Source organism: Micromesistius poutassou, assembly GCF_964030765.1.
Source record: "Micromesistius poutassou genome assembly, chromosome: 20".
Classification (NCBI taxonomy): domain Eukaryota; kingdom Metazoa; phylum Chordata; class Actinopteri; order Gadiformes; family Gadidae; genus Micromesistius; species Micromesistius poutassou.
In genome coordinates this window covers 14,664,914-14,678,655 of record NC_140290.1, presented here as the reverse complement: position 1 = coordinate 14,678,655, position 13,742 = coordinate 14,664,914, and the positions used below count along the sequence as shown (strand labels likewise).

The 13,742-nt window shown below is 42.8% G+C and overlaps 1 protein-coding gene across 3 annotated transcripts in view; it reads left to right on the top strand.

Annotated features, from left to right (window-relative positions):
- Window positions 1-2,112: 2,112 nt before the first annotated feature.
- phf14 (PHD finger protein 14) overlaps window positions 2,113-13,742 on the top strand; it is a gene marked incomplete at its 3' end in the record, with an annotated part of 38,375 nt that continues 26,745 nt past the window's right edge. For all 3 annotated transcript variants that reach the window (XM_084484998.1, XM_084485000.1, XM_084484999.1), the window contains exons 1-4: window positions 2,113-2,195; window positions 3,458-3,565; window positions 3,932-4,725; window positions 5,537-5,678. In XM_084484998.1, coding sequence (XP_084341124.1) covers window position 2,195; window positions 3,458-3,565; window positions 3,932-4,725; window positions 5,537-5,678 — 1,045 coding nt within the window. In that variant the 5' untranslated portion in view covers window positions 2,113-2,194. The remainder of the gene's footprint in view (window positions 2,196-3,457; window positions 3,566-3,931; window positions 4,726-5,536; window positions 5,679-13,742) is intronic.

Here is a 13,742-nt window from a genome sequence, read left to right as displayed (position 1 = left end):
TTTTATCAGAATATAACCATGCTAGAGACAGAATTATTGTTTTGATTGTTTTCTTTATAGGGCTAAGGACCCTATCTCAGGTTCACCACGATGGCTTTGCCTCTTGGTGTGATGGCTATGATGCAATGTTGTAACAAACAGCTTGTCAATCTAGCTAAATGAGTCCGTCTCTTACCTGTCCAATAGGAATAATGGCTGTGGGCGGCTTCAATGCCCTTTAAGCCAACGCTCCACGCCTGGACGGCCACACCAAGCACATGATATTCTGTGGAGCCCAAGGCCCTGTCCCTATATAGTTCCCTCATTCCCTGTATAGCGTACTGTTTGGGGCAACACCATTTTGTAGTTTATTAATCCCAATACATAATGCACTACTATATATCCATTACTGTAAAAGTAGTGTTGATTTCCCCACTAAATCCTGTGATGCATACCAATTTTTATTTCCTATTCATTCATACATCCAGTGCCATCTACACGTGTCTGTTTGATTATAACAGACACATGTATAATTAGTAATTAATTCTAAACTCCCCTATTCCCTGCCTTCCTTCTTTCCTAAATAGTGTAGTATATAGTGTCCACAATATAGGCAATAGGAAATGAGTGAACAAGTGAATGACTTTGAAAAAGATCCCAGTATGGTGAAGAGCGGCATCAGAGGGTCCAGGACCCTGGACAGCATCCTGTGGACCAAAGGCTCTGGTTGACATCAGCAAGGGTTCAAATAGATATGGTTCCTCCTTCTTGCATCTGATTGGACATGGTAGACGTGTCCTTCTGAGAATGGGTTAAGTGTCTTCCACTCAGACCCCATTTACTTGGTGCACTGGGAAATTGGTTTTCCTAATATTTTCGAGTGTGCAATGACATTTTAATCAAATTGATAATACAATTTAAATTGCTGTAGGTATGACTCAAGAATGTAAAGAGAGACAGAGCAGAAAAGAGTGGAAGATAGACATTGAAACAAAGGCTGCATTTCATGCACCTGTGATTGACAGGCAATACATTTTCCAGAACCAATCAGGGAAGAGTCCTGATTGGTCAGAAATTAACTGAAAGTGGTCTTAAAGCTAAATTGGCTCATTCAGAGGCAGTTGTAGTCAACTCAAAAGGGATATTCTCACAGGCATTTCACTCACAAACAACTGACTGCTGGCTAAGCCATTTTTTACATATTGCACTCAAATAAAAGCTCTTAAATCTAACTTTAGAGCACCTTTGAAGTTGCAATGTGTACGATTGAGCTCCTCACAGGTTTCAGAATTCAAAAAGTCAATAACAGTTTTTGTCTGCTCACTGGCTGTGAACTGTTTAGGCTGGTTGGCTGGGTGGCGTGAGGGGGAGGGGTGTCAATAGTACAATTTGGGTAAAAAGAGAGCAAAGTGAGTGGTACAGCTGACCAGGCGTTTTATCAACATTTTGTTGTCCAGTTGGAAACCCGAGTGTACAAATCCCTATACATAATGCACTACTTTATATAAATAACTGTTAGAGTAGTGTTTATCTGATACTTATTTCACTATTATATCGCATGATGCATACCGGCTTTCATTTCCATATTCATCCATTCATCTAGTGGCATTTAACGTCTATTTATTTGTACACACAATATAGTATATAGTGAGATTCTCTTAAACAAAGAGATTTGTATGGGCTGACCGGCATGTTTTATTTGTAGAATATATCAATTAGAATTGATAATAATAATAATAATAATAATAATAATAATAATATAAGCAATTCAAATGTAAAAGATTAACCTAATCTTTTACATATATATATATATATATATATATATATATATATATATATATATATATACACTTTATTTAAAAATATGTATGATTGATATTTTATGATAGATTGATACCTTGGCCTAGTACTATTTGAGAATGAGATGCACAACCACAACATGTAAAAAGTCTCTATTGGAGCAGAGATGGGCAGAGTCGCTATAGCAGAATAGAATACGAGACTTGTTATGTTATTAATTAGCATTCAATGAATTATGACTCACTGTTATCTGGAGAGAGAGAAAAAAACGACAACACATCCTCTCCGTCTCCATGACAACCTCCTCCAGTTGACTGGACGTCGGGATGCTGCATGCTATGCTACGCTGTGCACACACCATGGTGTAAGGAGACCTCCTTTGTTCCGTTCAGTAAAAACGACACAAAACTGACAAAGTGAGTGACGCTTTCGATATTATTATTCTTCGTGGAGATGAAACGTGTCGTTATTCAACGGAAGAGTCTTTTCATTCCAAAGCGTGACATTATTTGCAGGCATTCTGCTGCTTCATTAGCATGCTAGCGGCTAAGCTAGCTCGGCTAGCTCCGCTCCGCCCATTAACCAGTCGAACAGGGCTAGCTGGTTAGGTAGCGGCGCTAGCTACGCTGGCTAGTGCTAGCTGCATGTAAAAGTTGAACGTTCCGATATTTCACCCGGTTATCCTCAGTGCATATTAACAACGGCGTGTGTCAGTATATCACAGTGGTTAAACCGGTGGATTCATGCACATGTAGATTCATACACATTATGTTAGCGTGGTCTGTTAGCGGTCTTTAGCTTGCGAGGAACATCAGAAGACAGGCTTCTTTGTCTGCTAGCAGCTGATTACAGTCACACAGACGAGCTCTCGTTCTATAGACGGTGACCGATATGCTGCATAGGGCCGTTCAATGCATTAACACTATAGGATGTACTATTTCAACACTAAAGGCACCAAAACATGATGCTACTCCATTAAGCTTACAACTAAATTACAAATGAGGATGTGATGAAGCACAGAAACCACTGCGGTTTATTCATGTACAATATAAATACATGGTTACGTTTTGACACTAGTAGATATTTCAACCACATAAGTAGGAATGTCACATTGATAATAATAATAATAGAATACCTAATAGTAATAAGAGGATGATTGAGAGGCATTCAATGTTGTAACGTTACTAAGATAAGTCAAACATCAGGGAGGTTGCCTTAGTGTTATTAAATTAGAAGGCAGCTACTGTAATGTATGCATCTGCTTTCTGTGTGTTAGTTAACATGTGCATGGCATACACATGTTACAACAACCAACAACAATTAGCCTCTGAAACTGGTCAAAGTAACTTTTTCCTCACATTTCTACGACCACTGATATATTTAAGAAAGTGAGACTCATATGCTGATACATGCTGATCTTTAAGACTACAGAAATATTAAACATATGAAAATGCATACATTTAGCCTTAATGTGTGTGTGTGTGTAATGCAACGCAACCTCAGGGCATCCTTTCAGCATCGGAGAATATCGCAGGCATGATCAGCCATTTAATTGCGAGCCAGATGTTTTGCACTTGGGCATGTTTTTCCGATGATATTTAAATACAGCAGAGTAGGAGTGCTGTATGTTTCTGCCAGGCTGCATTTCATCCACTGAACGTCTCTCTGCCTGACTTAGTGGACCGTGGCGTGAAGCGCCGGCAGGTGAAGCCCCTCGCCGAACTGCTGGATACCTTGGATTATGACAGCTCGGATGACAGTGACTTTGAAGTGGGCGATGCCTCAGGTAAACCACAGCGTGTGTCATTCCTAACACTTCAGCTCACATGGATTCTCCTTTTTATTGTCGCCTCCTTCATCTCGTGCACTCACTTAGGTTGTGTAATGGTGTCATGTTTCAATTTGTTTGTAATATTTTGCCAGAAGAAAGGAACACAATTCTTTATACTGCATGAAACCTGGGCAATGGGGAGGCCTGGGACAAGAAAGGGTTGAAGGCATCCGTTTGCTAAACTCTCGGAACTACAAGGCAATGACCGATGCAGACCGATCCGGATGACCTGTGGCTCTGTGTCCACGGCCTTCCACTGACGCTAGCATAGGCTTGTTCATATGGTTAGAGGGAGACGTTCTAAAACCCTTTCCTCTTCAGCTTCTGACATCACGGGCATCGGGAGCGACGAGGAGGGCTCCAAAGGCAGCGCGGGGGGCTCCGACAGCGACTCGGACAACGCCGCGTCCGCCCACCACGGCGGGGAGGAGGAGGCCGGGAAGGAGCCGGTCACCTCCGACTGCGTGATCGTGGAGGAGGAGAAGGGAAGGCCCTCCTCGGACGGCTCCGGCAAAGACCCCGCTGCCTCCATGGCCGCCAAGAGCCGGCGCAAGAGCAGAAAGAGCTTGGACCCGGAGGCGGCGGCCGCGGCGGCGGGTAGCGGCGGCGAGGGCTCGGCGTCGGGCTCGGGGAACGGGGACACGGACGGCCACCCGGAGGAAGGGGCCGCCGCCGCCGCCGCTGCCGCCGCCGAGCCCAAGAAGTGGAACTTCCGGCGCAACCGGCCGCTCCTGGACTTCACCACCATGGAGGACCTGAACGAGATGGACGACTACGACAGCGAGGACGACAACGACTGGCGGCCGGCGGCGGGCAAGAAGAAAAACAACAAGGCGGTGGCGCAGAAAGGCCGGGGCGGCGCCGAGGGAGAGGAGGGGGGCAGCGGGAGTGACGATGATGACGATGACGACGGGGACAACGACGATGACGACGACGATGACGACGAAGACGGGGATAACGATGAGGACGACGACAAGGACGAGGACAAGGAGGGCAACAGCAGCAGCAGCGACAGCGACAAGGAGATGAGCAAACCCAAGAAGAAGGCCAAGAACAACAGCTCCTTTGACGACGAGCTGACCAATGACAGCACGTCCCAAGAGAAAGGCAACAAGGTGAGTGTGATCCCGGGCTAGCAGATGATGTCAACTAGATCAGGTGGTGAATCGTTCACCGAGGTGGGAAACCAATCCCATTGGTCCCGTTGCTTATGGCTCACGCATTGTGCATTGTGTAATTGTGTATTTTATTTGATGAGCTTGACTCTACCCTTTGTTGGTGGTACAACTAAGCAAAGCTCTCTCAAAGCTCAAAAGCTCATGAAAGATAAGTACCGGTAGACCATCTCCTCAGAGTTGAACAAGCAGCTGATAGCATTTACAAGCTCTTTTACATTACTAGATATAATAGATGCAAATATATATCAGGTTTTCATTGTCCTAATATCTTGTGTAGGATTTTACCCATTCACATTTCAGGAGACAACAGGCTATTTCAGCAAACCTTGATCAAGGTTTGCATGTGTCTGCCAAAATAACTCCCCTTTTCTGCCAACCCAAACTACTGCAAACGATCACAAGGCTGTGTTATGGCTTCCACGTAAGCTACTTTGTTTGGCAGCACATAACAGCACACACACAAACAAACGAAGGCACAAAAGTTGTCCACTCCTAATCCCGGTGAAAGTTTGGATGGTATCAGGGACAATCCCGGGAGGACAAACCGGGGCTCTCTGCGCTAATCGACTTAGAGCCGTGTCCATCATCATTGTGGATGGGATTTACCCAAAGCCAAGCGCCCAATGTGCGGTCAGCAAATCGGGGGTTACGCGAGGGGGGCGCGGTGCAACGTGGTTCACTGGTTTGCTCGCTGTCTCTCCCTCCCTACCCCCCCCCCCCCCCCCCCACCACCCCCGGTCTACGGCAGGATCCCTCGCTGGAGCTAGCCCAGACCTGGAGCTCCCAGAGGATGGAGCACATCCTGATCTGCTGCGTGTGTCTGGGAGACAACAGCGAGGACGCCGACGAGATCATCCAGTGTGACAACTGTGGCGTGACGGTGCATGAAGGTGAGAGGCCACCTGTCGACTCGCGCTATCTGAGACGGGCACATGCATCACGGGCTTCCCTTGCATGGGGTTGGCATGGCAGCCATTAGTTCCTCCTTCATGGATGTCCAGATAGGTTTTACGTTACCAACTACCATTTTTATTTAGATACCGTTTTGTTTTTTAGATCGATGGATACACAGATACTTTGTGCATCCCTGAGGGGAAATGTAGAAGTCACAGAAGCTCACATCTAAAACAAAAATATTAGATTCAACAGGAAATAGTGAGTGCCAATAGAATACAAAAACTTCTGTATTGGAGAAGTGTAAATACAGAATTTAAATTTTAGTTCAAGTTACAGACCTAGTTTGAATGGATTGACATTTTCCTTTATCATAATTTATAAATGTATAAACCAAATTGCCATATAGTTAAATGTTTGCCAGCTTACCAGCTGTTCATAATGGTAGCAGTCCTCTCTACAATGTGTTTATTTATTGCTTGACAAGGATTTGTTGAGTTTTGGTTGAACTGCTTACCAGCGTTAAAAGAGCATGATGGAACAGCATGGGACGCAGGTGATGCTAACTTTCTTTTTATTTGTTATCATTTATCTAAATAGCAATGTGTCAATCTATACGATAAAAAAACGTTTGCACATCACCTCTCTCAGAGTCATTTCTCTTCCAGCTACAGAGTTGCTGGGTTTAAACCTTGTCTTCTCCTGAAATAAGTGTCAATCTGTCCTTGAGTACGACAGATAACCCAAAGTAATTCCTTCAGACAAGTCAGTTTGTTGCCTTGCAGGAGTTGACTCCGCTGTGTGTCAAAAAGTTAATCAGAAATCGGGACAGCTAGTGAAATGCAATGTAAGGTGAAAGGATCCATAAAGTGATTTATCTTTTCACCGGCATCTAGAGCAGGTAAAGACTGGAGCAGGCTCATACATTCACTAGCCCATGGCTTCGACTTATTGTGCCTCTTACAATATAAAATACTACAGAAAATGTATCCATATTTTGAATAGATTCTTGCGTGTCACATTTGCTCCCCAATGCCTTCTGTCGGGCTGGGCTGTGCAGTTGATCAACTTCTTCCTAGTTCTTTGTATCTGTCCATATTTCATCCAAAGGGAACTTGAGATCAACAATGTCACAAGAATAATAATAAATAATAAAATAACATCACAATTGTTTCCAACAATGTTGAATCCCAGAGAACTCTGTAGTTGTATCCACGGTAACGGTCCGTTACAGTTGGCCGCGTGTAAATGGCGTCCTCTGCCCTTTACCCCTAACCTCCGGGGAAACACACCCATACAGTCATCAGGTAGAGACCTTGTTTATTGATGTGATATTTCAATATCGATCTAGATTACTACGATGCCCTCCTTTTGACAGGTGGCTCACGCCAGCCACCAAACTGCTGCAGTGTTTCCCACGCAAAGACATTGTTTTTAATACGTATCCGTCCAAGAGAACACAATCGCTGATTCCCATACATTGACCATTTTAAATGGGTAAAATTGTATAATTGTGGAGCTGCACACAACCCATTGATTTGCTGTCGCTCTCGTCTCTGACCAACACACTGACAACAGACCCGTTTGTAGAAAGCCTCTCCTCTCCGTGCCAGCTCTGAATCAGAACATGACCATGCACAGGAATAATGATTGTTGTTGGCTTTTTCTGAGAAGACGGATGCCGAATTCATTAATGGATTCAATCCAGAATTCACAAATCAGTATAAGGCATGCCAGGAATACCAAAAATGGAAAAAAAATGTTCAATGCTCAGTTGAACCTGTATTCTATACAGTCTATGTTAAGTCAGTTGAGCCTGTATTATATACAGTCTATGTTAAGTCAGTTGAGCCTGTATTATACAGTAAATGTGTATTAAAACCACACTAGAGCTACACTGACCATGCAGTTCTTTAGCTGCTTCTTACTGTTGTACAGCTAGTGCGATATGTTTTGATTGAGATACCCCTAGCCGCAGAAAATATATTATACTTTTAATTAATGAGTTAATTAATAAAGTAAGTTCCTTGAAATAGCAAACATATTTTTCTAGTTGTACCATGCAGCTTGTTTTTATATACTGATGCCATTAGCTGGAATCAGTATAAAGGTTATGTGGTGATGTATGAGTCGTACAGCTGCATTACATGGGTCCACCACACACACACACACACACACACACACACACACACACACACACACACACGCACACAGTATGGAACTGGAATCTCCTGGCATGATTTAGCGCTGTGAAAAAATATGTTATTAGACTAATCCAGCACATGTCCTCATCCTTTGTATGGGTGCAGGCCTCTCCGGTGCGTCTAAGTGACTGATCAGTGGTAAAAGCTAAAAGCTTTGTAAGCCAATCACGCAGAAAGCATGGACAACAGCCCCTGGTGTCTGCACTCCCATGGGCAGCACAGGGGACAAAGGCAGGCTTGTGTACAGAGCACAACCAATTACAAATTGACAAGAACCAGGTATTTATCAACAGCTGTGTTTGAGTTGCCTTAATAAACCCAGATATTTATTTTTCGGCAAGCTTTCTCGCTGAGAGAAATGCTAATATGCTTTGACCTGCTGCACCCAAGCAAGTGATAAATATCTGAGCATGACAAAGACCGGGTAATTTATATAATAGCCTTAATTGTAACAAGCATTCCTGCCTGTGGTGCAACATATGAGAGAACAGTAGGCAGCTAATGTCAGCGCAGAACAAGATACAACCCAACAATCCACACCTCTTTTCAGGAGAATGCTGGTACACTTGGGTGATATAAATAAGAAAAGAGAATATGAATGTTTGTTTTTTTTGTCTAATAAATATAGATTCACAGACCAACATAATATCTCATGAGCAACATACAGAGAGTGAAACTATTCTACCCAAGTCGAAAAAGACGAAATTGTGGCTTCCAAACCATTTCCATCAGCCAGAACACCAATGTGACAGATGGACTATTCAACCTATGTGAAGATGAGATTATTCTGTCTTTTCAACAAATATCCTCTGTATTCACAGGATTCAATTATTAGAGTTTACATTTTTTTATCCAATTGTTAAATAGTGTAGTGAATGGCAGTTTGCAGATGAGGGAATTATGATAAGTTGGTGTGCATTCTTTCATACATCCATGTTTTGGAGACGATGGTTTTTCAGGTTGTTTCCCTCTTCGATAACTAAAAGTTGGCTCTCATTTTTTTGGAAGAAAGTTGGTATTCAAAAAAAACTAGTCATACAACGGCACACTGTCATGTTATCAAAAGCAACCTATACTTAGGTGAAGTAAACATTGGCTTGTAGAGCTGATTTTTATCTAGATTAATAATATATATATATATATATATATATATATAAATTGATCATATAACAGTTAGCGTTAATTAGGTCTATAAGTGTAGTTTACCACTATGGATGCAATAAGAGAACTGTGTATGTTGTAAAAAAAACATAAACAGGCTGTAACTCCTGGTCATTCAATATGTACATTGACCATGGTGACTGGGACAAAGATACCTGATCTTGATTGGTTAAACTGATTTACTGCCTTTCAAAATCGAACTTGATGCGAATAAAATTAACGTCACTTTTTTTTGCAAAACTGAAATGGCGTTGTATGTGTACGGTACCATTCAGCTCCATGATTTGTAATTGTTTCATTGGAGTGGGAAGAAATCTCAATGAGTGATGGCATTTGATGTAAAGGACCTTTTACCTTAAGGCTCACTGAGCATCAGATTAATGTATTCAGCAACAACGTGCTAGTATAAAGTAACCAAATGCACACGGAGCCAACATGAAAGCACCACCACATTTTGATAAAGAAAGCTTTTTTAAGACAAGGCCTCACCACCTAATTCCTGATTCCTCCTGTTAATCAAACGTTGTTTCTGCAAGATAATGAAAGGGCTTATTGTGGCTGATAAAAAAAAAAAAGTGAATAATTGCTTCTGCAAGCAACCACAAACAACAAACTTTTATATATTATCAATGAACTCAAAAAGAAATCCACATTACCAAGAAATAACTCAATTCGAAAAGCAATGATGTATGTCTTCGAAACAAAGCAGCAAAGTTAAGTTGGCACCTCCACAATAAGCAACTTGGAAATGAAGCAAGCACAATGCTGGCAGAGAGGCAGGGCAGGTGGGAGCATCATCACCTTAGCATTTATTACTTTAGTACTGGAGTTATAGTAGTACAGAAAAAGACTGGACAAGAAAGCCACCAAACACTTATGTCTGTACATTTCCAACCATAACTCATATATTGGTGAATCCCTAGTTTATACATCTCTTAAATTCAATATACAGCCTCACATTCATCAATGGATTTCTGCTGCATGCAGCGCTGTGGGTGCAGCCCATACAAAGGTTGATCTAATTTATAACCCTATTAGGAGAATGATGCTTCATCGCTGCTATGGCGTAGTTGCAAGATCTAGACACTTCTACCCAGGGGGGGGAGCCAGCACTGCTGCCATCTTAAGGGGAGCTGGACAGCTGTGCTATCTGAAACGGCCGGTCTCTGCCAGGTTCCTGACACCCTCATGTGCCAGCTGCTCCCTAGTGCCAAAAACCCCCAGGATGCATAGCTGGGCGGCGGGTGAGTGGATGGGTAAGGGGAGGGATTGGAGTGCATCGCTTTCATGGCGACATATTGTCACCTGAACTCAGTACTATTGCATTTTAAATGAGGTTCACATGGGTGTCATGTGTATGGATATCCCTCATGTATACGTATGTTTAAATGCTGTCTATAAATTGCATTGAATTGCTGTTTTTTTTTAACCCTCAATATAAGTAGCTCGTTTGGGAATCTAACAAATATTCAAAGCTTGAAATGATGTATTGGGGCCAGCCCTAGTATGTACAATGGATAGTATCAGGCATGCAAACCTTTCACCTTTCAGCAAAATTTGCCTTTTTGAAGGTTGTGTAAACCTGCAATACAATTATTTGGGGGGGGGGGGGGGGTTAGAGAGAGAGATTCCTGATAAATTTCCTGTCCTGATAGACTTATAATAAAAACTAAAACCAGTTTGTTCCACTGAGTGGTGCCTACAGAGCGATCGCATATAGGAAGGTGGCCAATGCCATCAGTGGGCCCATAGTGTTGTTTTTATGAGGCAATGTACAGACTTATGGCAATAATGTCTGGCACTAATTTGAGCTATTTTATATCTATTTCAGAGCTCATCTCTGAATACTGTTGTTTTCTGACTTTGTACCCATTTACCATGGTTAAAATAGCCTCTACAAAACTGTACATGACTCTGTTAGAATTAATAATAAAAGGGATCATATTATTGATATGGACCTCTAAACTATAAATGTAACCTTTGACTTGACAGGCGATTAAGCTGGTGATAACCCTAACCCTACAGAAAAATCGATATAGATTAACTTTTTTGGTCCTTGAGGCAAAAATATTCAGTATGTCAAACAAGACCCATATACCACATTTAACAAGTTTCCTCAAATGGGCCAGGGGGCAGATCCATTAGGTTTTACTGATAGCACTCCCTGTGGTCAAAGCGGTACCAAACCTCTTGGAGACCTTCTTCCTGACAGTTTCCATATGGGCCAGATTTGACAACTACAAGATGTTCACGTTATCCACAATAAATAATATAACAGAGATAATGATAGTGAATGGTAATGATCCCTCAAAAGTGTATGGCTTGTGGCTACATGAGGCGGAGGAATAATAATAAAACATATATTAAATAACATGCCTGCTTTTCAACCATACTAATAAATCATTACATTTGAACCGTTTTTTGGGGTCAGTGTGGTTATGAATAGATATGAGAAAGTTCCACCTTGGTCTGACTTCCGAGCCTTGAACGAATACAATAAGAGATGGGGAGAGAGAGGGGGACTTGAGTTTGCGACTTGGGCGAAAGTCGCTCTCAAGTCACACATACACTGACTCGAGACTTGATTGATTGAGACTCGTCCTCAATCAAGTCAAAAGACTCTCGGCGTGAGATGTGGGACTTGTGAATGTTCTTTATTTTATTTTGGGCATATTAACCTTAAGGAAATGTCTGAGGAGATGAATATCCTTCCTTGCGTAACCTTAGGCCTCGGGTGCATAAGCCGTGTAATTAGCATTTTTTGATTCTCATTATCAATCCAGAACCATGCAGTCAAATCATAATTTATCCTATATAAACACACAATGCATTAATGAGAATGGAACTGTCTGACTGGTAATTTGTTTCCAAGCTTAGTAACCACAGTAGAGGTACAGGGTAGAGAACAGCGTAGCTGTCCGTTTCTCTACCTGTACATATTGATATGTACAGAGCATATCACATGGGACTTTTTTGTTAACTGGGGTTGAATGGATGGTGGATGTATGATCCTTACAGTCTATGGTATTATCCGTTATGGCTCCTTACCTTAACTAGTCCACTCCAAACTAGACCGCAGTGCTCTCTGTTTACATGCCGTCACGTTGTGACCAAAGTCTTGAGACTTGTCTTGGACTAGTGACCAAAGACTTGAGACTTGACTTGGACTAGTGACCAAAGACTTGAGACTTGACTTGGACTAGTGACCAATGACTTGAGACTTAACCCGGACTTGTGACCAAAGACTCGAGACCTAGAGTTGGAAGTCTGACTATCAGTCGGGCTAGGCGGTCTGCCACTACTTGGGGAGGCTGACACTAGCTCTCTGGGTCTGCTCTATGGGGTGGAACCTTTCTGATGGTGCAAGAGGTTGGTGGGGTTTTCCCGTTCTGCTATTAACGAGTGGTCGCCAACGTATTTTGCACCTAATGCTAGTCTGAGCTTGGTCAGACTTCAGGGAGCCCAACCATTTCCAAATAACCAAAGTGGTTTGACCTTTCTTGAATCTTGAATCTCGAAGTACAATTACTTTGTCTTCGGCTTTCTTCGCACTCTGTTTCGCCCCCGCTCTGAGCAGTAGTCTAGTGCTACTCCACACAGGAGGTCGTCCTGTGTGGTTTTGAGTGAGAGGGGCTGGAAACATGCGTCAACTACCTGAACGGAGCCCGGAGTACTTGGATTACCATATGGGGATTTCCCGTGTTTATGGGGTGCTGCGTGCGTGTACGTCATCACACACCGACTAGCCTGTTGTTCTATGCATGAACCCATGGCACTGACAATGATTTCTTCCTTGCTGATTAAGGGAGTTTTTTCTTGCCCGTGTGGGGGCTTGGGTCAGGGGGGTGTCATAAATCCTTGGCATGTTAAGCCCTTTGAGACTGTAATGGTGATTAAGGGCTATACAAATAAAATTGAATTGAAATTGAATTGAATTGACTCAATTATTCATGCTATTAAATATATAATCAGAAATATCAAAAATGTATTTACTGATTACTCATTTATTAATATAGATTTATGGTCTAGCCCTACTTTCAGTACATGTACGTCATCAACAGACTGTTTCAGCAAACCAGCAACGGTGTGTGCGTGTGGCTCCCAAATCCTCTCACTCTTTTAGCCAACCAAACTCCTGCAAACGATGACAGGCTTGTGTTGTGGCTTCACGTAAGCTTCTTTGTTTGGCACCCCATAACAGCCATTGTTTTCTTCCTTTGCTCTTTGTCCAGATGGCATCGATGCTATCATAATTCATTGCTTTCTAGCGGGTGTGCTCCGTGCAACAACATTTTGCTGAAACCCAGCCCCACTCGTTCACACCAATATACACATCGTCAATTCAACTATTTTGTTAGGGAGATGGAGTTTGTATACCCACGGCGAGCTGGAAAACCCAATAGCAGAGGGTGGTTCAGAAATGGGCAAAACAACTTGAAGGAGCTGGTTAGGGACAGATGAGAGACGGGGCCGGCGTTTGCTGGAGCTCATGAAAGTGTGTTCCACCGTTCTCCACTCTTTTGTTCACGTCATCTAGTCAGCCACGCTCCCTAACAAACGAGACGACATGGAGATGAAAGAGGGGCAGGGGAGGGGGGGGATGTTCAAAAGCAGCAGTGAGCCGGGCTCTCTGTGTGCACTCCCTTGTAGAAGAGGTGCTGTATCCGGCCAACGTGCCGCTGATTATTCTCTCTT